At 39.3% G+C, this 25,256-nt stretch overlaps 1 protein-coding gene across 1 annotated transcript in view; it reads right to left on the bottom strand.

The window, feature by feature from the left end:
• PRKAR1B (protein kinase, cAMP-dependent, regulatory, type I, beta) overlaps nucleotides 1-24,633 on the bottom strand; it is a 97,917-nt gene extending 73,284 nt beyond the window's left edge. Inside the window, exons 1-3 of the mRNA XM_009695396.1 lie at nucleotides 24,434-24,633; nucleotides 11,723-11,893; nucleotides 7,814-7,905 (exon numbers count right to left, since the gene is read on the bottom strand). Coding sequence (XP_009693698.1) covers nucleotides 7,814-7,905; nucleotides 11,723-11,893; nucleotides 24,434-24,610 — 440 coding nt within the window. The 5' untranslated portion in view covers nucleotides 24,611-24,633. The remainder of the gene's footprint in view (nucleotides 1-7,813; nucleotides 7,906-11,722; nucleotides 11,894-24,433) is intronic.
• Nucleotides 24,634-25,256: the final 623 nt, after the last annotated feature.

Here is a 25,256-nt window from a genome sequence, read left to right as displayed (position 1 = left end):
TTGAAGACAATACCTAGATGTAAAGGAGCTGCAAGCACTTCAATGAACAACATTAGGATGTAAAATTATTACAAATTGAAGAAATTATCTGAGAAAATAGATATACTTTCAATAAAAACACAACAACTAAGTATATTTGAGTAGGAATAACCAACAGCATAAATACATGGTGAAGATTCACTGCCAAGGTAGCATTTCTGCAGGAAAGGATCCAATGATTTCAGTGATCGCATGCTAAGCAGTAGTCAACAATATCCTGTTGCTGTGAAAAATATAAAGGAACAAGAAAGAGGTGGACCAACTGGAGAAAGCTGAGGAGAACAACAGAATGTTCAGTGGTCTGAGAAACCTGGTCTGCAAAGGAAGATGGGGAGAATTAGATTCATCTAGCTGAGAAAGCAGATTGCAGATGTGCAAAATAACAATAACCCTTCAAATAGATAAAAAAAAAGAGAAAAGAAAAATGTATAGAGAAAGAATACACTAGTTTCCCGCTACTGAGGATCTGAGAATTACAACAATGGAGCTAAGAGATCTCCCATCCAAACAGAGGACAAACTAAATTATGTTCAAAGAGATTTGCCTAACCTGTTCTTAACAATTACAGATTCCACAGTCTATTTAAGTATCCTTACTATTAGAAATTATTACCACATGTCTAGTTTACATCCATCTTGTACAAAGTAAGCCTAATTCTGATGTTTTGTTGTCAGTGTACCCAGATACCTGATTACTCATTTCCCCTCTGTGGCAGCCCTTAATACATTTTAAGAACGTTATTGTGTCTCAGTGCTGAGGAAGTCTTAATTTGGACACTAATGTCTTTCAAATAGCGTATGTTTATGCCCAGTAAATCTCTACAGAACACCGCTTTACCACCAGTCATGGCTTACAATATTGCCTGAATTGCAGCACACAGGTTACATAAAACACACTTGTAAGAAGGTAGTAGAATATTTTTTTGAAATGCTAACAGCAAGGTGATCTACAACGACTTGCCTCCAATTTTATCTACAGTATCACAGCAGCATGTACCCTCCACAATGTTTGGGAGGATGCTAGGAAAAGGGTAAGAATTTTTGCTTGAAGAAAACTCTTGGTTGGTTTGCATGCCTAGTACAAGCGTAAATTTTAACCTTTGCATCTTGGCCCAGACAAGCATGGAAAATAAAAAATGCCCTTTATTCTCATACCTTTGCCATGCAGGCAACACTCAAGAGTAAATGCAACGCTGTGTGTTACTATAATAAATACAGCAGTTTTATCTACTGTTTAGTTCATTTGTTGTTGCTTCTTTTGCGCCTTTACAAGAGCTCAATATTTTAGTAAAAGCATTAAATAGAATTTCCTGACTCTTGTTTCCAAAGCAGTTTCACACCAGTATACTGTTCAAACAAACCAATTTATTATTAATCCGAGTAATAAAATACACAAAAGTATTCTGAAAGCTCTTGCAGACATTACAGCTGCCTGTACACTAGTAATAAAGAATAAATGCCTATAAAAATTATAATATACTCTAAAATGCCAAAAGTGGAGTCTGGAAGCGCATGTTAAATATTTATCGATTCTCTTTACTCCTGAACAAGTTTTATATAACATTTACATCTAAATTTTACATAGCATTTACATAGAGATATGGTGGACGTTTAAGCATTGCACTTCTTTATGTGGTCAGGAGGTCACCAAGCTTCTGAACAGTGACTGACAGGCATGGCTCATGACAGAGCAGAGCAGACAGGTGCTGGTGACATCCTGGAACCAGGACTGACACTCCTGCTGCTCTCAGTCCTGCTCTCTCACCCACCGGTTATGCTTCAGCTCTATTTCCTTCTCCTTGATAATCATCAGCTTTGGGTCCAACTTTCATTCCCACAGTAAGTCACCTCTGAACCTTCTCACTGCCGCCCTCTCAGTGGCTGTCCCCGTCCAGTAGAGACAGAACATCCTGGCAATGAATTGACAAAAAAAAAGCTTTTATTTATATCCACAGAAGGAAAATGAATAATCTCTTCATTTTTTCTCCCCCCTTTACTACTCAACATCACGTCAAAGCCAAGTGGGTGTACTCATATTCCAGCATTGCATGCTGAACTGATAAAACTTCTTCCTAGCTACACTGCCAGGTTAGAAGAGATTGGGACAATCAGACTATCCCCTTGTCAGCAATTTTGACTTTATACACCATTTCACAACTAGGAAGCCTTAGAGGATCTTAGTCTGCTGGATATCCAAGAGTGGGAGAGGAAATAAAATGCTGCCAAGTTATGGGTGTATTTCTATCTTTGCACAGATAGAAATCATTCACTGCCTGCTGACTGAACAAAACCAAAGCAGCAGAGAGGGCATCAGTACAAAGCACCCTGCCTTGCTGATTTCTCCCATATGCAAAACTCTCAAGCACCACAGACCAAAAGAAGGGGGAAAGTTTATGCAAACTCTTAATGGCCATCAGAATGGACCTGAACCACGAGATCATGCTGGAATCAGGCGGGATAAGATCAGCAAGAAACTTCTTCCCCTTATTCAGCCATTAGAATCTACAGCACTGGCCACCTAAGACAATGCTTGAATGTTATTAAGTGTGACTTCCCATCAGCACTCTGGAGGGACATTACAAAGACAGATGCACTTTCTGAAATATGCACTTCTGCAAAGTCTGTAATTTCATCTTTGAGTTCTTTTTATTAGGTACAAATGCCATAATCAAGGATTGTATTTAATTTTTGTTTTGCTGGGGCTTCCTCTTGGATCACAGGTGCAAAGAAGAGCAGAGAAACAAGACAGCTTCTGCCCTCAACTGATGTTAAAGACAAACTGTTGCAAAGAACATCATCTATAAAAAGTAAATTTATGTTTACAATGCAAAAATCCCTCACAGTTAATGTTGCCATTTCACTTTTCCCCAGTATGAGAAAAGAGAGGGTGAATGCCTCTTACCTGCCTGTGGGTTCAGCTCCACCAATGTTTTCTCTCAAGGCTGCTCATCTTTGAATAGACTGCAGAGCAATTCCTCGTTCTTCTAGGTGCACAGCCTGCACAGTGCTGTCTTCTGTATCAGAAGTTGTTCCATGCTGCAAGGAGCTCCTTCAGAGCTGTCACACAAGAAGCTGTTGTGCAGGACTGTGCAGATATATAGGTAAGGCTTTGGTGAACACCAAGCCAGGACCAGAGTTGCTTATCTTGCAGTGATCATAACTAGCAGGTCTTTAGAGTGCTCTCTGCCTGGGAAAACTGTCCTCTTGGTGGCCATCTCCGCAGCTTCTGCATGATGTTTGCACGCCAGTATGAACTATGCTTTTCCAGAAAATCTTGCTGCAGTCACATCTGAGCTTAATTAACATGCTCCACTGCCCACCTAATGAAACCCTTTGAGCAGTCTCTTCCAAGAGTTTTTGAGTGGAGTCACGAAGGAAGTGGAGTACAGAAGAAAAACAGAATGAAGTGCAAAACCCCCATGTGAACATAAGCCAGCCAATATGTCATCATATGAGGTGGGGGAAAGGAGGAGAGAGAAGTTAGAGCACACATGCCTAGGGACCTGCAGGATGATATAACAACACTATCAAAATCCAAGCTTAACTACCCAGGCATTAAATACATCCTAACTGCAGAGTAAATACATCAAAGCCTGAAACAAAGTGAAAGGGCTTTGCCACACATCCTAACCAGGGAAGTAAACCCCAACAAAGCACGTATGACATAAGGCTACCGTGAGAAGACTGAAACTGAGTTTGGGCTGATAACAAGACAAGAAACAAGGATGACGCCAAAGGTAGGCACACGGATACCCATCCATGTACTCTCTGCAACTCATTAAGCTGTTTAGTTCATAATTAAGCCCATCACCCACTTAACATCCCTGTCTTCCCCACAGCTCAGAAATATTTACCCTGCTGTATTTCACAGAAACTTTTAATAGAGTCCAGTATTTTTGTTAGATCTGCAATATTTTAATAAACAATCAAAATCAAACGATACCTATTAAAACACAATAAGAAATTAATTTTGTGAAGCCCTGATGTTGCTTTAACTTGTTACAGCTAGTTTGTCATCGATTCAAAAAAATTTTGGATAATGAGTATGTGATAAATCCATGTAAATCTGAGGTTTTGCTGTCAGTGAGCATGCAACAGACCAGCTCTAGGCAAAGGAGGACACGCATAAAATATACATCAGGTGCACATGTGCAGAAACACAATTATAAAGCCATGCATTCCTGGTTCTGCAAATGAGAACAACAGCTCCCTTACAGTTAAAAGCTCATTTCCACTTCAGATAGTGGGCATTTTGCCACTGGCTTTGAGAGAACCAGGACCTTACTCCAAAGTGTAATCAAGATCTTATTGAAGTCAGTGGAAAAGTCTCATGAGAAAACAGTGGACTGCCACGTCACTTTGCAGAGCTGCACTGTTCTTTATAATATTAGCAACTTTTGAAATGAACATTTTGGCAAAAGTTGCTCATAACTAGCTCTGCTGCTTTTAGTACTGATGCAGTTACAGTTTCCCTTTTATTGCACTTTTCAGTATAATTTTACACCAGACATGTTGTGTGTGTGTGTGTTCATGTGTGTGAGTGCATGAGATAGATGGCAATTCTTTTTTAAGCATGGCACATGAAAACATGCTATCTAAAGTAAGACTTGAACAAAACTATTTCAGACACTAGTGCAAAAAGATACTTGTTTAGCTTAACTTCAGCATGACTTCTCATGCAATTAATCATTCATATGGAATATCTGACACAGAGATAATATGCTACACATTGCCTTTATAAATGAGGATTTATGTCAGCCAAAAGGACCTCCACAGCTGCCAAGCAGCAAGTGCAACACAAGTCACATGGACTGCACAGCCATAGAGCAGATTAACATAAATATCTTTTCAGAGAAGAAGGAAAAATCTAAGAGTCATCCATTGTAAATGAGGAATTAAGCCCTTCTAGTCCATCCTTCCCTCACTTGAATGCCTCCTACATCTTGGCGAATGGTCAACCATGAAATTAAATGAAACAATGATACTGTCTTCAGTGTAGAAAGCACTGGAAAATAAACACCACCACCACCACCACCACCACCGCACAGAAAATTAAATACCCTCACCTAGCTTTCCACCATTCCAAGAGGACAGAACCCAAATGAAGTCATATGCCACTTACTTTACTGAACTACGCATCTGCATGAACAAGACGCAAACTGGAAGTGATGGTAATGATATGTTCCAACTTGGTGACTTCTCCATACTTGACAAACGAAACCAGACAAGGGCAATAGCATGATGTCAAGAGTAAGCTCAGTAAAATGCAAAGAGAGAACAATTTATTTGTTCATTGCAATCCTGTCTGCAAAAGCAAAATGCATGTGTCCTTCTGTGAGTTCCTTTTTTTTCCCCCAATGCTAGCAATAGCTTGCTGTGCTTGTCACGAGGCTTGAAGGAGGCCCTTAGACACATTCCCGAGCAAGAGAGAGAGTATATAGCTGAATATACTCCAGTGCACAACCCAGATACCAAGAAGCTTCTAAATGTTTTGAAAGGAGAGGCAGCATACACCTGGTCAAGCCATAGTTTGAGGACTGCAAAAGCAGATAGTCTACAGCCCATCTGCAGCACACATATGGGAATCTATGCACATCTTTTCTCTCCTAACACATACCCATAACAGGACAGTCTGGCTGACAGAGGTAAATGGGACATGGGAAATGTACAGGAGAGACCATGACCATGATGTACAATCAGCACAGTGCAAGTAAAAGCACCTTTCCTTCAGTTTTTCTCTCTCACCCTACTTTGATAACATATTACTGAAATGTCCCTTTTCCAGCCCTAAAACCTATCCTTTCAGTCATAAATCCTGTCCTTTCAGCAAAACCAGGACACAGTGCCTGTCACGTTAGCATGTCGATAGTATAATTAGGATTTATAGCAGTTCTGTACAAGAATTCTCTGCTGTGAGTGAAAAAGCTAGAAGAAATATGCGAAGTTAATCGTCTTCTAATTACTCCAGAAATCTGCATGCTAATGTGATATCATAATAATTAGGATTGCAAAGTAATTAAACTGTGTAAACGCCTGCAAGAGGGAGCAAAATTTGCACACTTGGAACGTGCTTTGACTGACAGCATTTGAGTAGCCCCACCAGACGACTGTACCGCTGATGTTCTGCCAGTACTAAAAATGTCAGTGTAGACAAAGTCTTTGTGCTTTTTTAACCGCAGCAGCACAGAAAAGTAGGGTTGGCAAGGACCTCACGACATCACTTAGCCTTTCTGCTGCAAGGCAGGACTGACAGTACTTATGTCATTCGTGGCAGACCATAGTTTAATCTGTTCTTAATGGCCTCAAGTGGTGGAGGCTCCACAACCTACCCAAGCAATCAGAGAGCTCTTCCTAGTGCCTGACTTGATTCTTTCCTACTGCAGTTTAAGTCCATTATTCTTTACCCTTTGGCACACATAACAGTTTATTCCTCATATACCATTATTCATACACAATTATAAGCTATTATCGTGTCCCTCTGCCCCTGACTTTTCTTCTGCAGGTCAACCAATCCTATTCTTTCTTCAGAAGTGATGTTATCTAGATCTGTGATTGTTCCCACAGCTCTTCCCTGAACTTCCTCCAACTGTTTATTCTTGAAGTGCAGTGCCCAAACTGGACATTGTGTTCCAGCTGAAACCTTTCCAATACTGGGACATGTCTTGCGTGTTCTCTTGTTTAGCTACCCCAGTAGGACGTTAGTATTTTCAAAACAGCTTGAGATTAGTGACTAATGTTCAGACCATGATTCACAATAAGCTCCACATAGTTTTTCAAGGAACTACCAAAACTGCAAAACCATCTTATAGTTATAAAGGTGTTCTTCCTGGCTAAGTATGCTTCTCTGCACTCGGCTCAGTGACAATCCATCGTGCTTTTACTAGAACATTTCTTCAACCTGTCAGCATAATTCTGAATTCCAGCCTTGTCTCCCAGTTTTTTAGTAGCCCTTCCCATCTTCATGTCATCGTCACTCATACTCTATTCCACCACTGAGGTTATTAATGACAATAATGATGAAAACCAGAGCAATCCTTCCTACACTTCAATATATCTTTCCATTAGAATGATGGACCATTGATAACAGCTATTTGGTAAGGCAATCCAATCAGTTTTGCATAGATTCCACTGTGGTTTCACTGAAGACATGTTTCCCTTGACTGTTTATGAAACAGTTATACACATTAATGTTGAAAATGATGCTAGAAGTCAAGCTGTTGGGCCTCTGTTGTGCCTTCCCTAGCTACAAGACTTGCTAGTCAATTGGAGAAAGACATTTTCAAGTTTTTAAAAGTCATGTTGGCTGTTACTGAACTCCTTGGTCTCCTTCAGGTGCTTACACATAATTTGTTTGTTCCAGTTTTTTAAAGAACAAAATAATTTACCTGTAATTCTCTTTTGCCTCTTTATAGACATTATGCTTTTTCTTTCCCACTCTTCCAGCACTTGACTTGTCTTCCCTGAGTTCTCAGAAGTAACTACAAAGGCCTCTGAGATTGCTTTAGCCAATTCCTTAAGCAACCTAGAATAAAGTTCATCAGGCATAGCTGATTTGAAAATATTAAATATGTCTGAATACATTCTAACCTGTTCTTGCCCTTTTTTAGCTTTTGATTTTACCTGCTGTCATAATACTGTAAGTGTGTGTGAGGGTACATCTAGTATGACTCAAATGCATCAGTGAGATTAGTTCTGATCCCTGAGTTAAAATTTAATATAATTTCTTGTCCTCAGATCAAGCTATAGATTTCTTTACATCATAAAGCACCTCATACCTTCGTTCATTGTCATCAAGGTGAGCAAAGAGCACGTTCTTGGAGATGGCCTTTGCCAGAGCAGTCATAGTTTTATAGTCCTTTGGAATAACCTGTAGTGAAAAGAATGAAGGGTAATTACATGCCTGGTTGTATTTCTTCATAGATCTTGAAATCTATAGAAAATTCCACTATTCAAGATAATGGATGCAATTTGATTTCAAACACTGAGACAGGCTTAGGCTATAATATAAAGCCACTAAGAAAGTAATAAATTACAGATTTGATAATGTGAGGATAAGAATTTATGTTCTCAATATGACAACCAGAAAAGAAATACAAGATCTGGGATGAGTGGGGATAAGGATATCCATAAAACACTATAATTAGCAGGTACTGACAGCTGTGTAGTCTCTTTTCAAATCTCTCGGACTGAGGAAAACATATTTCATATTCTTCTTCCCCCCAAACAATATCAGAAGCAACCTACTTTTAAAACTAGAGAATGATCAACATTTCTTTAGGTAAAAGGTAAAAATGTGTTGATTATGCCATACTGTCAGTACTGGTTGTGGTATAAGGAACCAAGCTCCTGATAGGCCCACCTAGGTCAAAATCCTGTGCCTTTGCTTCATGGTAAACGAGAAGGGTTTGCATTTGAGAATGAAGAAGTATTTTTATTTGTTAATTGGAGAGATGGTAAAAGTCCTGTTGTACATGAATTTGCTCAAAATACATGTTGAAATTCAGGAGTATGTTTTCATACTAGATGAAGTTTTTTATAAGACTTTTGCAAGTTAGGCTTTCCATCTTGGTAAGTATTTTGTTAAGATATTAGTAAAGACATCTATCCCTGTATTTGTCAAGCATCTTCTTCTACCAGTCAGAGACTTTGTGATTGTGAGAGACATAAGAAATCTGTAACAAGGTTATGACTTGTAAAAGATGTTCTTTGACTTTACTAATGTGATTTTCCTTAAAATTTTCATTATAACAGGACAGACTCAAGCATAGCAAAAGTTTTAAGTGTTAAATAAACCTTACTCCAATCTGAAAATCAACATCTGTTTGCCTGTTTTAATTACCATACAAAAAAGGTCTGATAAGAAATAGTGTATCTGTCTTATTTAAGTTACTACATATACTGATTTGTAGGTAGTTTCCTTTCTCATCCTGGAAAAGCAAGATATTACCCATCCAACCAGAAGAAGGATCTCTCAAATGGGAAAACTGATGTAGAACTAGTTCTCAGAAAGAATTAATCTAGATTCATTTCAAAGGAAAATACTGCACTGTGAAGACCTGAAGTTAAACTCTGGCTTCAGACATCACTTATATTGACTGCTGTCATCATTAGACTACTCAAATTAAGTCTAGAGAAGCATATATGTATAAACTGCATATTTGTATTAGAGTGAAATATAATCTAATTTAAATTCTAAAAGTTTAAATTACTCAATGTTAAATAAAATTAGCATTTGGCAAGCATCTTATTCTTGGGTTTTACCCTGTCAAACAAGCCCTGGATTGAATTGCAGTCCTGAACCCTTGTTCTATTAAGAATACCCTAGGTGTTCAGCTTACTGCTGATGAGCCAAAAGGGTAGATAATCAAATCACTAAGATATTCAACTCCAACCTTTCTGGCTGACTATGGAATAGCGTAGACTAGCCTTTCTCAGTTTAAACCTGCAGCAACGAAAGTCACAAAGCAGAGACCAAAGTTGGTCTGTTGGGGCCGGGACACAGAAAACACAGGAGAGATTCTTTAGGTGCCACAGTAACCAGGCATCTGACCAAAATCACGTCAGGAAGAATCACTTGACCATTTCTTACATCACTCTTCCAAGTAATGATCGAATGTCCTTTTCAAGCCGATAACACTCTTTACAGCAAAATTCCTATTCTGTTAGTTGTTAACTATATGTTATGTCAGACGTGTTGACAAATATTGCTTTCTCTAGCTTCAGGAATGAAGCAATGAAATAAACCTCTGCAGAGATCTTCCTTTGTGCTCCTCAGAATGGAGCCATGCCATGTGCTTACTCAAGTCACAAAGCTAAATCTCCTTTGATTTTCCTCTCCAGTGACATAACTCATTGCACTGCCTTTAGCACTACTCATCCTATGGCTCATCCCTTCAAGGGATCCTTTAAATTGGCTTATGACTCAGATGTGTTTCTATCCAACACCTGAATTCAAGCCAGCAGTTCTTCCTGGCTACCATCTAAAATTCCATCTGTTTGCAATAGTCTAACACAACCCTTGCCTTGCTTTTTACACTTTTAAATTAGTTTCATAATTTGTCCTTTCAGTGTCTACCTTTAGTCAGAAATAATAAATCTCTGTCACAAACTCACATCCATGGGATTCATTTGCTGATGGCAGAAGACAAAGCACTGACACAAACTCTCCCAGTGCTAGTGCTATATTCCTTGCAGCATCTGTAGCCTGACAAAAAACCATCCCCTAAATTATTATTATTTAAGCTCAGTCAGTTCCTAGGAAATTAAAATCATAACAGTCCTAGTCACAGAACACACAGAATATGATCTGTATTGCTTCTTCCGGTTCTTGCCTACTCATGCTATTGTCAGGGCTTATTGGCATCACTGTTGAAAAAGGAAGACAACAAAGTTAACTTCAGGTTCCATTATAAACATAAAAGAATTACTTAGGGGTGTGGGAAAGAATATTTCCTTTGATTTTCAGAAGAGTCGGAGGGAGCCCATATTAAGCAGAGACAAATGTGATCTCTTCACAGAAGTTTTTAAGGGGGATATTGCAAACTGCACAGAAAGAAAAGTGTTTGAAAGTGGCTTTTAAAATATCACATAAGTTTTTTAACAGTGCAGTGCATTAATAACTTGACCACAGTGCTGTTAAAATTTACTGTATACTTGCAAACATTATTTAACTGCCACAAGAATCCTCCTCCATACTTGTTTTTAGGATGAAAGGCTCTCCTAATTCTTTGTTTCTTGGGACAGAAATCCTCAGAGCAGACAGTGAACTTGTATCATAAGTGGATGACAAAAGCACATCTGACTGCAACAGCAAAAAGTATTCTGCCAAAAAACAGTGACTGACAAAATGTATTCCCATAAAGAAAAAGCTCTTTGGGTTAAAGCTACTCCAGGCGTGCACAAAAGCACATTAGTAGCATCCGTCAACCTTATGAAACGCATTTTTAGCCTAGCTCCCTAAACAAACATGACAGACGCTATTGTAATGTCTGTCTTTTAATAACCTTTGAAAGCTTTGGCCAGTTTAAAAAAAAATTGCAGCATTATTAAGAGATATCAAGGATATAACATAGCTAGATATTTTTGTGAAAAAGGTAGTTAAAAAAAAGAGAAGCCCAAATTAGTACTCCTACTGAAGAAATTACCTAATTTGGGATTGGCATTTCTTCAAAGACAATGGTCACATAAAATTGCCCAAGTATGGTCAACAGATTTCCAAAAACTCATGGGTTAGGTGGCACCCAGTCATCATGGGTCTAGAGAACCTAAATGACCTAGGTTAGAAGAAAACTTGAGCTGGAAGTGGCTTTTTGGAAAAAAAAAGCAGGAAATGCTGCAATAGAAAAGGCTGCTTTCCAAAACTCTGAGGTTCTGACAGAACTGAGAAGCTACCAGAGTCTGTGAATATCAACAAAATGCTGAGAATTACCGACCCTGTTAGAGGGGGAAACAGACTAGCAGCACATCTCAAAAAGGAAAGAACAGAGAATGCTGAAGCCACATTGATGAGGAACTTAGTCAAGGAGCCAGTAAAAGAACTTGAGTGTGAAGAAGACAGTCAAACCATGCATATGCTGGCGTGAGGACACCATCTTACAGGCTGACATGAGTCCAAATTACGAGCAAAATATGAGTCACTCGATTGCCCTGTACATCTCAGAATCACACAGATGGTAACACATTACCTTTCTGACGTAAGAAACAGCATCTTCCTCAGTGTACACTTCAGCACTGACTCCCCCTCTCCTGCGTCGGGCTTTTACCACTGGGTTGGGAGGAGGAGGGGAAATCTCATCATCATGAGAATCAGACTGGGAACTGGATTTCTGCTGAGCCAGTATTTGTTTGCATTCTTCCTGCAAGGGAAAAAGAGACAATGAAACATCCCTTACCCGTGTAGCTAACTTGCTAGATATACTCAATTCACTCTTCTTTTACAACTACCAGCAGCCCCATCACTTCTACATTTGGACAACTGTCAATTTATACATGTGTACTGCTGAAAGAAAATTAAAAATTTAATGTGAGCAGCATGAAGGACTGATGCTAACTACAATGTGTGTACAGTTATCATCATTCCAGTACTTGACCTGTTCAACTCTTTCTTACATGTAATGGAAACCAACGTATTATAAACTGCAGACATATCTTTGCAGCTACTCTTGGCTGAGAAAGCAAAAGAACAAGCCTCTTTTGCTTACTCTCCAACATCACAGCTGTTATTTTCTCAGTTGGCTTGTACATATCTTTGTCTCTTGTACAGAGAGCATATCAGAAGTCACACATCAATATATTAGATACGTTTCTGCATCTTGCTCTGCTTTGCAGGCTTATTGTCACCAGAAAGTACAAAGATGCTCCCTACTCCACAGTTTCTGCCATATAACAGATTTACAATCAATGGGACTACTTCCAAGCAAATAAGATCCAAGGTAGGCTCCAGAGGACTATGAAAAAGGATAGCTGGCCTAGCACCAGCTGGCCAATAGGGACATTATTCTCCAAATTTCACACTTATGGAACAGAAAATAAAATATGAAGGGGAATCCCTGAAGACATAGTAACAAAAGTGGGAAACAGTATAGAAAACCTTCAAGAAAGGATATCAGAGTTGCAAGACTTTGTCAATTCATACACTGAATTATTTGACTTCTAAAGAATTGAGACAAATAAGATTACTCGTAATTATATTTTCCCAGAGTCCTGTCTCCTATTCTTAAGCTTTCTGGGATTCAAGGGGAAGCACACACAAGTAAAATTCCCTTTGCATCATCCACATCTATCAGCCGAAGGAACGGGAGCCTGTCTGCTCGTTCCTAGCCCACCTCCTCACGCCCTGGTACCACCTCAGCTTGGCATCCTGCTCACAACACACCACACTGCCTTTGCTATTTCTTCAGTGCCTTCTTAGCTGGTTCCTTCTGGTCTTCGCTGACCTACCTGAGGCAAGGGAGAACTGGAGATGGGATGGACCACATGTCCTGTCCTCGGCTTGTCTGATACAGGAAACTAAACGGCACGTGCAGGAGAGACATGAGCACCGTAAGGAGGCAAGCCGTCTTGTGCAGCAGTAGTCCAGTAATTTTATTTGCTGCCATCTATTATATCATGATAGTCTCAGGGTTACGTTGATCGACGTACAAGTAGCCAGCTATCACCCAGCGACTCCCTGAACAACTCCAGTATTTTGGAGACAATTCAGATTAGCAGCATTGCAGGCTACCCAAAAGAAAATGCAGTAATGCCAAGGTCCCTGCACACCCCATAAAACCAACATTCCTTTGACAGGGATGCCAGAACCTGGCCTCTGTCTTACACAGTTAATTTCCAATGAAACTTTCCAATCAGAGCTAATACACAGAGTCAGTGGAGGAGGGAGATCTGGGAGCACCAGCACTAGACATGTGGCAGATTACCAACATAGCCATTTGGTCTCATTGACAGAGGAAATGACTTATAGTTAACTCATCAGTTATGACACCAGAAAAGAGCGGTACAGAAAACTGGCACAAGTTCACAATTTTTAAGCTTGCAAGAAAAAGAGATGATTAATACATGTTTTGCCATCGATGTTTACAAATGTCTGACAAATGCAGTCATGTCACTTGTCTTTTCTGGTCTTATTCTAGTTTCTTTCCCCACCACCACTGACATTGCCCCTCTCATTATCCTAAGGAGCCTTTGACACCAATCTTTGATGTATTATTGCTACTTGAAATACATACTAAATAGTATTTCCCATGCTGCATAATTCAAAGTAACAAGTCACACATCCTTGTTTTGATTAAGGGACTACCAAAATATTTAAAAGACAAGCACAGAGATAAAATATAGAAGGCTGGCTAAAGATCTGACTTTTCAAGGTCCTGACCTGCCTCAGAAAGTGTCAAGTTCTTTCTGAGATCAGTATTTTTTCTAACTGGGATTACAACATGATAACTCCTGGGCCGTAACACAGTTGAGCTAGGTGCTGTAACCCAAAACCAGAAAAAAAAAACTGATTTCAGATGTATTAAATCCTTACTGAAACTTTTTCATTTCCAATTCAAATTTCAAATAGCAGCACTGGATATGTAAAAAATGAGTCAGCTAGATTTTCTTATCATGTAAGAATTGCAAGTCCTATTTAAGCATTCTCATCAACTCCTTCCCTACTCCTCTCTGACGGTCTCTAGCTTCCTTAACTACAATTATGCACTTGTAGAAACACAAATATTTAAAATACAAATGTGTATGCTACATATTATCATTATATTTAATAACATCATCAAAACCAAACCTATAACTGAAGAATTTCAAATAATATTACTGGCTATTGCAGCTTATGTATTTCTCTGATAGTGTTCATATCCTTGGTTTATATTAAATGAACACAACCAAATGCACCTTCTTCATAAGCTTAACAGAAAGGTAATGAAGACCTTTCCCGAGAGTAAGCACCTGAAAGTATACTAAAAGGTCACTACAAAAAGAAGGCAGTCAGGTAACCATTTAATGGTATGTAGCACTTACACAGTTCTTTTTATACATAGCACGTTTACTCATAGAGAAGAGTAGTAGTTTGCCCCATTTGAATATCAATTACACACTTCTTTTTCAGTATACATTGTATAAAAGGCACTTCCAATGAATTAATAAATAATATCTCCTCTGCCCCAGCACAGATTTATACACGAAAGAAACCTCAGTGAGATAAAATTAATATCCCAAAGCATGCTCTTAAACCCAAATACCTTTTAAAACCAAAAAAGATATTAAAGGATTATAAAAGTGAGTTACCATATGATTCATTTTAAAAGCAAGTCTCTTCGCTACAAACTCCTTTTATATAAACAGCAGATAGTTGACTGGCTGGCTTTCCCATATGCCGCTATTTGTAGTCTAGCTAGGATTTCCATTACTGAACTAAAGAGTGCCTTTTGAAAATAAAAGCGTACACTCTGTCTTGGGTTAAGCTTTCAAAAAGCCGTCTTCCATATATCCTGGGGTAAAACTGCACAAATACAGCAAATATTTTAAAGGAGGAATGGACTCTCTGAAGAATAGTTCTTCAAACACTGATCTTCAGACACAGCTTGATGTGAACGCTTGTGCAGAACTCACGTTCAAGTAAACACCTCACCATCTTTTGTTGTCATGACAACAAGCAATCTCACTCTCTATTCGGATGGCACAGATAATTCACAATCATATTGCCCAATTCTGTGCACCTTAAAATGAGAAAACACATGGAAGACACAACTGCAAAACACTGTAATTGCCTTTGAGCAAACCCCAGTGAGCATCTTGTTCTTCCCTTCACATCAGTATCTGCACGGGCTTCAGTGGAGATGCTCCTGACTTGTAGGACACACAGGGTCTGATCCAGTTATCCACAGTCCAGTGCCATTTTGAGTGACCTTACTTGGCTTTCAGCTGCCAGCCGAGGAGGACACGAGTCTCATGCTGTCCTGTGTCATATCTACCAGCCCCAGCAGAGATCGCACATAACTTAGGGAGTCTTAAATGGCAGTAGGGGGCCACGTGTGCACCGCTGACTGAAGCCTCCAGCGTCACTGCCACAGTCAATACAATGATATATTAACACACCCCAAATCTACAAACCAACACTGCTGTGTGACAATAACACTCTATTTCATATAAGTATAACCTAATAGTACTTCTATTCAAACCACGTTGCAAGTGACCAAAAACCTAGCTGAGGTTGTGAACAAAAATCTTTCCTGGGATTGCTGGGGGAGATGCACGGTGAAACTGGAATAACATTACTGACTACAATGACAATAAACTGGAAAGGAAAGAAAATATACCATTGTTGCCTCAAATTAAAAGAAAGAACCACCAATAAATGCAACTGCAGTGACCCATTTATCTTTTGAATGTTCACCTTCGGCTAAAACATTTGTGCTACAAGAGGCTGAGGTATAAAACATAGGAATTTAGCATGCTGTCCTCAGCGTGTGGGGTCATTGGCTTTCCTGATTAATGTTTCCATGAGTTTTTAATAAGTTTAAACACTGCAAGTGAAGCAGCCACAATGCCAAGACAGTTTTTAGGTTCAGCCTTCCTTTCAGACCACTGCTGAAGAGCACACATGCTTCCGGACACAGAAACTTTCTTCTCTATCAGCTGGAGCATTTCCAAACAGAAATTCGCTTCCAGTACTTCCTCTCCCAGTCTCTCCTTTCAGGCTTTGTCACTGCCTGGAAACTCAGACGTTTCAGTTGAAGGAAGGACAGCACCTAAGGAGGCTCCAAATCACCCTGCAGCTTTACCACAACATCTCAAGAAGACTTTTAAAAGCAAGTCAGCTGTTCAGTATCACTGCTTACTATCTCTGCTCTGCCTCCTACAATTTATTCATTGCATTCAAAAGCAACAACACAAAGTACACCCTAAATGAAATCTTTTTTTTATTATTTTTTTCCTCAAGCACACTCAAAGTTTTCTGACGGACCTGGAATCTGCTTTCTATTTATCCAGAGAAAATGTGCAGGATAGTTCATGCTCATGTAACTAATCTCTCTTTGCACTGTAATTGACCCAGAGGAGATGGTCTCAATACAGGAAGGTTTCTAACACTGCTCCATCACTCCTGGAGGCTGACATGATGATTTATAGCAACTAATAAAGCCCAAAGGCAAAGCACTCCATTTTGTTGGAAGCATAGGACTGACTGATGCCATCACTGAAAGTGGGAGAAATTTGGGAGGTCTAAATGTCCTTCCCAGTCTTGTCTTAGCCATGACGGACAACTCTACTATCTTTATGATCATTCAGCCTTGTAATCAGAGACTTTTCACACAATCCCAACTATTGTTCCACTGCCTTCCTGATGTGAAATGTCATCTTTTCTTCTACAGCATCACTAAGAAATATCTTTAACATCCACCCCTCCTACTAACATACTTATCTACTCCATAGTCATCCACCACTTCGATTACTACTACTGCGTCCTAGGTGGCCTCTCTGCATCTCAGTTCATCCCAACTTCCAATCTAGGCAAATTTCTCCTGCCAAAAATCAACCTACTCTTCTGCCGCTCTGACTGCATCGATCACCTTGAGTCCCTTTACTGGCGTCCTTTTACCTCCTGCAACATGTTAACACTTCTTGTCTTCCCTTCCAGTGTCTTGCAGTTTCTCAATCCATCACCACCTCTTCCCTACTTTCTTACATATGTCTCACAGTAAAGTAAGAGAGGTTATGTTACAAAGCACAGACCAATTTTTGATACTTAAAAGCTTATATAATCAGAGAGAACAATAGCCAATGCTTCTGACTTTTAAAATCCAGCCAAATAACAATGTATGCATGCATACCTAGTACAAGAAGAAACATTCCACAGAAAAAGTCTATTTCTACTAGATAAATATAATTTAAACTAACATGCTAAATATTATGCCATATTTTTCAGCAACAACCAGAACACCTAAGTCACTCTGAAGTATTTAAGCACTGGATATGTAATGCCAAAGCTGCTTATTTATTTTTTATTCCAGCCTTCTAACATAGCAGACCCTTAATACAAGAGAAACGCTACCAATCTCAGGGAGGCTTACATGTAAGAGGCAGAAATGCACTATCAGAGCATAGGGAGAGATAGCTGATAATTGAGGTTATCAACAAAGAGGGAATCATAAATGCTGGTATGCCATTTTGCTCCTTAAAATACTTCTGCTGTGTAGGCCCGCTTAACATTTGGAAGCATACTGATGCCCTCAGATTGAATGTGCTGTCGACAGCAAGGTTGGTTATTGAAAATCTTGTGTTCCCTCAGTCATTTCAGAGTGGAAATTGTCTCTAAAACATTTCTACGTTTTCTACTCCTCAATAAAATTCAACTCAATTTATTCTCTCTTCTAAGAAATTATCAGATGTTAATACAAATATGAAAATATGTCTGCTGGGCCACCCACCTTAAATATACACTCAGGTTTTTTTTCTCTCTTTCAACCTCCTTCCTCCCACATGCATTTCATTTTTGAAACCTAAAACCACTTCCCTGTGCTTTGACTGCCTTCATTGGTACAGGGGTATTAAGGCTAGATGGCAACTTGAATTGCATGCTCGGGCAAGAATCCATGTGTCCCCCTTAACAGTGGGATGTTCACAACTCATTAAGTATTTTTTTCTTCACAATTTGCCAATAAATCCAAGCTAAAATAATTATGGACATGTTTTTATTTAGAGTTCCCCAAAGCTCGCTGTCTCAGTTCCCTAGCGTCTTGCCCAGGGGTGATGGAGCTGGTGGGCTCAGCTCGTGGGAGTTGCAGAACCTCAACAGCTTGAGCTTACAAAGCTGTCACGGTACAGCTCCAACACAGGCTGCCAAGCAGGCAACCACAGCAGAGCACGCCGGAAAGCAATTAATTCCCCTGCCTACCGAATTTCAAAATCTAAGGTCCTTTTCTTAATTGAAACAAAGTCAAATCTCAAATAATCTTAAATCTGATACAAAAACTGCAGTTCTCCACCCACTGTTACTGGTGTCCAGTCAGACAGTCTCAACCCCCATCCTATGTGCCTAATTAAAATGAATTCATGCAGCATTAAAAAGCGATTTAAAAATAAGGAGTCACCTTTTTCTGCATTTAGGAGCATATTAATGAGCAGTTACTTGAAAACTAACTGAAAAACAAGAGCAAAACCAAAATTCTTCCTCATATTGGAAATCTGGTTTGATTTGTATCATTTTTTACATAGTCTTTCTCCTTGCTATCATTCCTCTCAGTTTAAAATAATTACTGTGGGAAGACAGAAAAGGCTTAACTACCTCTGCTCCTCAAGTCACCTCCTGCAACTGAAAGAGAATAAAAGGAAGTAATTTTTAAGATAATTTAGTGGCTTCCAGAAAAGCTACTGCCTCGCCTTAGTTAAGCAATCAGTTGTAATGGAAAGGGTCAGGAGCTGTCAGAGCACCTTGCCCCATGCTCTGACAACTGTAAAAGACAGAGAATAAGGAGGTATTGCAGGAGTACAGCCTCAAAACGCTCATATCTCTGAATGTGGACTTTTACCTTGTCCAAGGGGAGTTGCTATGTAGTCTGACTGGCCTCTCAAAAGATTAGTAAAGGATTTACTGAGCTGTAGACAAGCAGGAGGGCAGGTACTCAGCCAGTTCTGTAGCCATGGACTCCAACACAGATAGGATTTAAGCCTGGGCAAACTCTTTTTCAAAAACCGATTGGTAACATAAGGCTTGAGGGCCCCTACATCTGTTTGGGAGCCTATAAAAGTCTGCAGTCAGCTGAGAGCAAATATATGTACGTATCTGTTCCTAGCTGTAAAGGCTTGTTACTGTCAAGAGCTTTCCCAAAGTCTGTTGTGATGGAGTGAAATCTGCCATCAGATAGTGCCTGACCCAGCACCATTTTTAACTTTACACAAATTTGGCAAGGTATTTCATTCATGTGTTTAAAGCTAATTATGAACCTGTTTCTTTAAAGCCACTAAGATGCTTAAAGATTAACATGGATTAAGTATCCTGATGAACGTAAAATCACTGCCTGTCACTGTGCTCCATTTTTGTTAGGTTTTTACTTTGAGACCTGGAAAGCTACTCAAATTTGTAGACACACAAAGTAAACAGGGAGCTCAGCGACACTCTAACGTGTACTGCACAAGCTCTTAAGAGCATGACTTCACTTATATCCAATTTTATTTCTTAGGAAAAAACTTTTTTTCTCTATCTGCTCTTATCCCCTTCATCCTCCACCCTTCCCTAAACCTCTTGAGTTTAGGAAAGCTTGCCTGAGGAGTCTTAAAAATGCACATAGTTTTTCCTTTACCTGTTCCAAGAAAACTGTCATCTCTCATAACACTGCCTGTGGCTGACGACAGCAATCAGAGGTCTGACCTGAGATGATTTTCATCCAGCTCTCTCCAGTACAGGTATCAGAGGAGTGGCAGGAGCAGAGGCTGACCACAGTCACACAGCAAAGGCACCCAGTGCTCCCATTGCTGCGTTGGTATCAGCATCTTGGGTAGCTCAGGTATGTTCCCACATACTTTAGCAACATTTCTGACCACTGAGCAGATACTGCCTGACTCCTTTGCAAGCTTTGAAAGATACAGAAATACTTGTCTTAGTAGTCTTTATCAAACTGCTTAGTTAATGCATTTTTTCAACAGTTTTTCCACCATAGGATTTTCCTTCCAATCCATAACCTCTCCCCAGCTTATCTTAAAGGAATGAGTTATACTTAGCATAATCACCTGTACTTATAAGAATGAATTTCATTGTTTTGGACAGGTTCTGGTGGCAATTGATTGAAAAATTTCTTTTTGTGACAAAATGTAAATACTGGGAGAGACTGCTGTTGCAGAGGAAAAGCCTGATGCTCAAATTTTGATGCTCAAATAACTTTGGTTCTGAAACTCTGTATGATAAATAAATAAACTGTATTTTACTAACAGTGAACGAATTTTTAGTTTACTACACACTTTCTTTTCAGTGCTAGTTTACAGCAAACCTGCCACACAAATGCCTTAATTTTTCTGACCAGGTCTGTGTGCAACACTGTCTAATATCACCTGGTGGAGCTACGCAGATATGCTCATTTTGCTTTATTTAGTCACAGAAGTAGAGTCCAGGTTTTTCTAAAACTCTCTTTTTGGATGATACTTTAAGACATGCAGCATCAGCCTGGGTCTGTAAAACCACTGCCAATCCACAGCAGTCCAAGACAGTAAATTCAGTATGTGCAAGACAGTATTTCTTGTATATGCACAGGGCAATAGAAGGAACCAGGAGAGAGCTCAGGTCCAGAAGGTATCAGCAAAGATCACCTGTCTCAGCCAGCAAAGCCACTGCTCTGAAATATCCTGCATGCAAAATGGCTTCAGCAAAGTACTTGGTAATGCCTAAACATATCCTGCAGGTTCCTGCTGCTTCCCTTTCTTTTGTGCCATTTTTTTCATTAGTTCTACTCTTTATTACGATTTTTTCTGCTGAACAACAGTCTAGCTTAGTCTGGCAAGATAACTCCACCTTTGATCATATAATCACAGCACTAAACAGCCTGACACTAAAGTTTTGCAGTCTCAATATAGCTAAAAATACAAGGCTTTGCCTGTAATATCTTAGTAATTAACTTTTTCACATAAGGTAAGAACCAGAGATAAAAAATGGGTTCCCTGTTTTTTCTGCTATGCCTTCTTTAGTCCTCAAGTAAACAGGACCTAATTACAGCTGTTAAAATAATGTCACAGTTTCTCAGCTAACATCTACTCCCCTGCTCTAAAAAAGCCAATTAATATCCCTAAGGGAAAGGTTTTCCTCACTCCATCCACCAACAAGAAGTTCTACACAGTCACATGGAAATGTAAAACAAATTATTCAAAAGAAAACACTACATAATTTTTTAAATCTCAGGTATCTAAACTGTTTTGAACTCTTTTCTGTGCTCAATGGAATGTTAGAGATTTTTTACAAAGCAACTGTTAATGTGATCAGAGTAGATTCATCTTGAAGTTTGTAGGTCACAGCATATGAAAACTGACTTGCAAACTTCAGAATACAGAAACTTATGCTGATTTCCAGCAATTTCTGACATCTTAAGATAAGCAGGTCCTGCCAGTATTAAGAACAGAAAAATACCTATTAACATTCTCCTACAATTATTTTCACAGTTATGTTTTTTAGTATTGTGCTTGATACAAATAAGCTGCAAACTTCAAAAGGCATCAGGCGTTTCTTTCTAACCTTGGCACTTCTCTAGCTGAAAATGATGCCTGCAGAATCAAACATCAAACCTCAAACTCCAGCTTTTCATTCGTAAGTATTTATTCATGTTCTCACTCTACAGCCCTCTCAGGCCATGTCCATACTGTGAAATAAAAATGGCCTAGCCATGGACCTGAATACTAGCCGAAGACAGTCCACATCCCTCAACTATTAGCTCATTCCCTGGCTCAGTTCTGAGCTGCTTGTACTGACTCCTGCCAAAATAAACCTGCTCCTAGACGTGTTAGACCTAAGGATTATATTTGGGGCCAGTTAGTGTCATGGGGTCAGGGGTTAGTCCCTGGCCCTTTCTCATTTAGTAGTACAGATGTAGGCTGAAGGCAATGGACCTAACTCTGATGTCATCAGAAGTAAGGTGAAAAGCATTTATGATCTGGTCTGATCTTGTAGATGATAATAAATCTTGCTTTTCTGAGTTGATTTTATGAGATGTAGCTAAGAATTAGCAAAATGAAATAAACTTTTTTTGTATTCACCTCTGAGGTAGCTCCAGTACATTGATATGGATCAAGCTTTACATGTTTTCCAATAAGCTCCTTTTTTAATCACTTGAAAAATACCCCACACTTCATTTTTAAACTGCCCACATGACTTTTTTGACAGATAAACTGTTATTCTACTGCTCTCTTCACTGGAATGTCTTAATGAGTTTGGAAAATAACCCCAAAATACCATGCTTTGGTGGAAAAATGCATGACTTTGTTGAGAAAATCATGCTTAAACGTAAAGATTTTCACTCCTCTCCCTGCACAAGACCAAAACGGAAGCAGATAATAGCAAACGTGCTGGATTAGGGTATTGATCATTCATCTCTACAAGCCTTTCTTCAACTGTTATGATGCAACCAGCTAAGTCAAACAGCAGAAAATCCTCCACAGCGCAATTCATCTCAAGAAAGTCCTCAGAGATGGTAGGGCAGAGAAGTCAAACTGCTGTAGGAACAGGAATTATAGTGCTGGAAACCTCCAGAAGCATTCTAAAGCCTTTAGACTCAGCAGGCTTAGCTCCCAGCTTGCTCTACAGAGTCAGTGGCAAGATTGTTTCCTTCCATACTAAGCATGATATTCACTGAATTTGATGCCTTAAGACTGGTTGTTTCTAAATCATCTCCTTTCATTTTGAGACAAGTGACATCCACCAGCTTCTGTGTTTGCATCCTGATCAATACCCTGCTACAGAATTCTAGTATCTGCTGTTCTTTGGGAAATAATAGGAGAATACACAATTCCTCAAGGGTAGGAACTGCCTTCCTGTCTCAATTGTGTATACTGTGTTTAGATCAATAAAGCCAAACTCCCCCAGTACAACAACTCAAGTAACCCCCCTAGCTGTGGAGAATATTCTAAAATACTACAGCATATTTTAACATTTTTTGCAAAAATGGTGTTTATCCTTCTTGCCAGGAAGTCCAGAATCACACATGCTAAGATGGATAACAATTCATAACACAATAAAGGAAATTCAACAGATTTGACTCCCTTGAAATGGGTCTTGGCTCTCAGAAGTTTAGAATATGTAGAACTAAGAGGGTTTCTTTTAATAATAAGCATTACAATTAAAAAACATCTTTTATTTCTTACACCTCCCTGATGTTCCAGGCATTCTTACTGGGCTTCCACCAAAATGCAATGTTTGCATTTTTTTCAAGCTACACAAATTTGGCATATACTCACCTATACAAAAATTTATCTGAAAAGTGAACAATGAGATGTATAAAATGCTTGTATCACCTGTAATATATCAGCTCTATGAATTATTCACTAGTGATTATTGTTCTTGCTATGTCCTTACAAAATTCTGCCACTAGAAGGAGAAAACTACATAAAACTCACATCTTAAGCATACAAACTTTAGATGTTTCCTTCAAAAAAAAGCAAATAATCTTCTTCTTAAACTAAGTATATGGATAAAGTCTCTGGCAGACTGAGGACTTGTATAACCAACAACTTGCAGCCCTGTGTTCCCATTTATTTCTGGAGGAATCCCAGCCCGGGAGAAATGTTGTGCTCACACCACATGCTCTTCCTGCAAAAGATACCCATAGGCTTTAGAAGGATTTGTGAATGTTTTAAAATGTTTCACCCTCTCACTACTTTTGAAGACAGCCACAGTATATGAAGTCTCTCTGAACACACCTCTTGTTGAAGGATCCTGGGATAAGCAATGTATATGGGTGAGAGCAGTAAAATTGAATCGCAAACTGTTCAATGATTTTCAGAACTTGTTGGTTCCCTGATTTTGTTCAGTTTTAGAGGAAGGGAAAACCACATCACTTGACACTGGAATAAACAGGGAACAGCATCTTTTGCTCTCGCAGGCAGGTTCTTCCCATAGATGAAAGTTCGGGACACTATGTATCATAACACAAAGTATGCTTGTAACTCTTTGGGTCACTTTTTAACAAGTGCAGTTTGATAAGAAATTATAATCTTGGTGTTATGCACAAACAATTCTATACAATAGCAAACATTATAGTAGACATCAGCAAATAAAGGGTCGGGTTTTTTCTTCTAACAGTCTGGTTTTTAACAGTAGCCTGATAATTTAAAATTTAAAAGGAAAAATGTACCAAAATATTTGAAACTTTTTAAACAATCTTTTCAAGTTTAAAAAATGGAAAATTGTAAGTCTCCTGAAAATCACTGACCTTTTCTAATTTTTCAAAGTGTTCTCTGAGGAACTTCATGGGTCGGTCTGGCTTTGCTATGCAAAGGTTTACAATGCACTCTTTTAAAATCTGTTGGATGTTGTGCTTCTGAACATAGAGTTCACATCCCTTCAGGCTCTCATCTTCTTCCACATTGCAGGAAGAAGCAGCAGCCATCTTCAGACTTGTAAACAGAAAACAGATCTAGGTAAGAAAATGGTGCAAGAAAGAGATAAGAGACAGTTCCCAAATCCTTTGTCAGAGAGCTCTAAAGGAGCAAAGACATTTTAATATTGCCTGTTGCCTACTCAAGGGCTATTGATTCTGAATGTTTTAATGTTCTGGGGTTGTACGTGGAAATGCTGAACTGTGTAATCTTTGTATGATCAACATACCAGTAAGTATAAAAAGAGCATTTTAACTCCTAGATGGTGCTCAACGCTACGAAAAAACAGGACAATTAATCATACAAGGCCATGAGTTTCAAAGACAGCTATTAAATGACAGTGTAAAGCCTTCCTTTTCTATTCCCTCGGGGACTTCTTCCCAGTCACCAGAAACCCATTTTTCTGCAACAGAAGGATTTTTGGTGAATTTTAACATTTCTCCCTTTCACAGCAAACGACTCTTCCCGGTCCCGGGAGAGATGGAGAGAAAGAGGCAGAGCTGCCCAAAGGGAATTTTGGTAACTGAAGGGAAAACAACCCCAAACCCCTCTTTATTTCCCGCAGCGAGCATATACGACCGCTCCATTCCAAACCAAAAACCGCGAGGGCAGCTTTTACACCGGCCTCCCAGCCGCCCCTGCCCGGGACGCTGGAAC

The sequence above is a fragment of the Cariama cristata genome, unplaced genomic scaffold, assembly GCF_000690535.1.
Source record: "Cariama cristata isolate BGI_N322 unplaced genomic scaffold, ASM69053v1 scaffold37042, whole genome shotgun sequence".
Classification (NCBI taxonomy): domain Eukaryota; kingdom Metazoa; phylum Chordata; class Aves; order Cariamiformes; family Cariamidae; genus Cariama; species Cariama cristata.
This window is presented reverse-complemented; position numbering and strand designations above follow the sequence as displayed.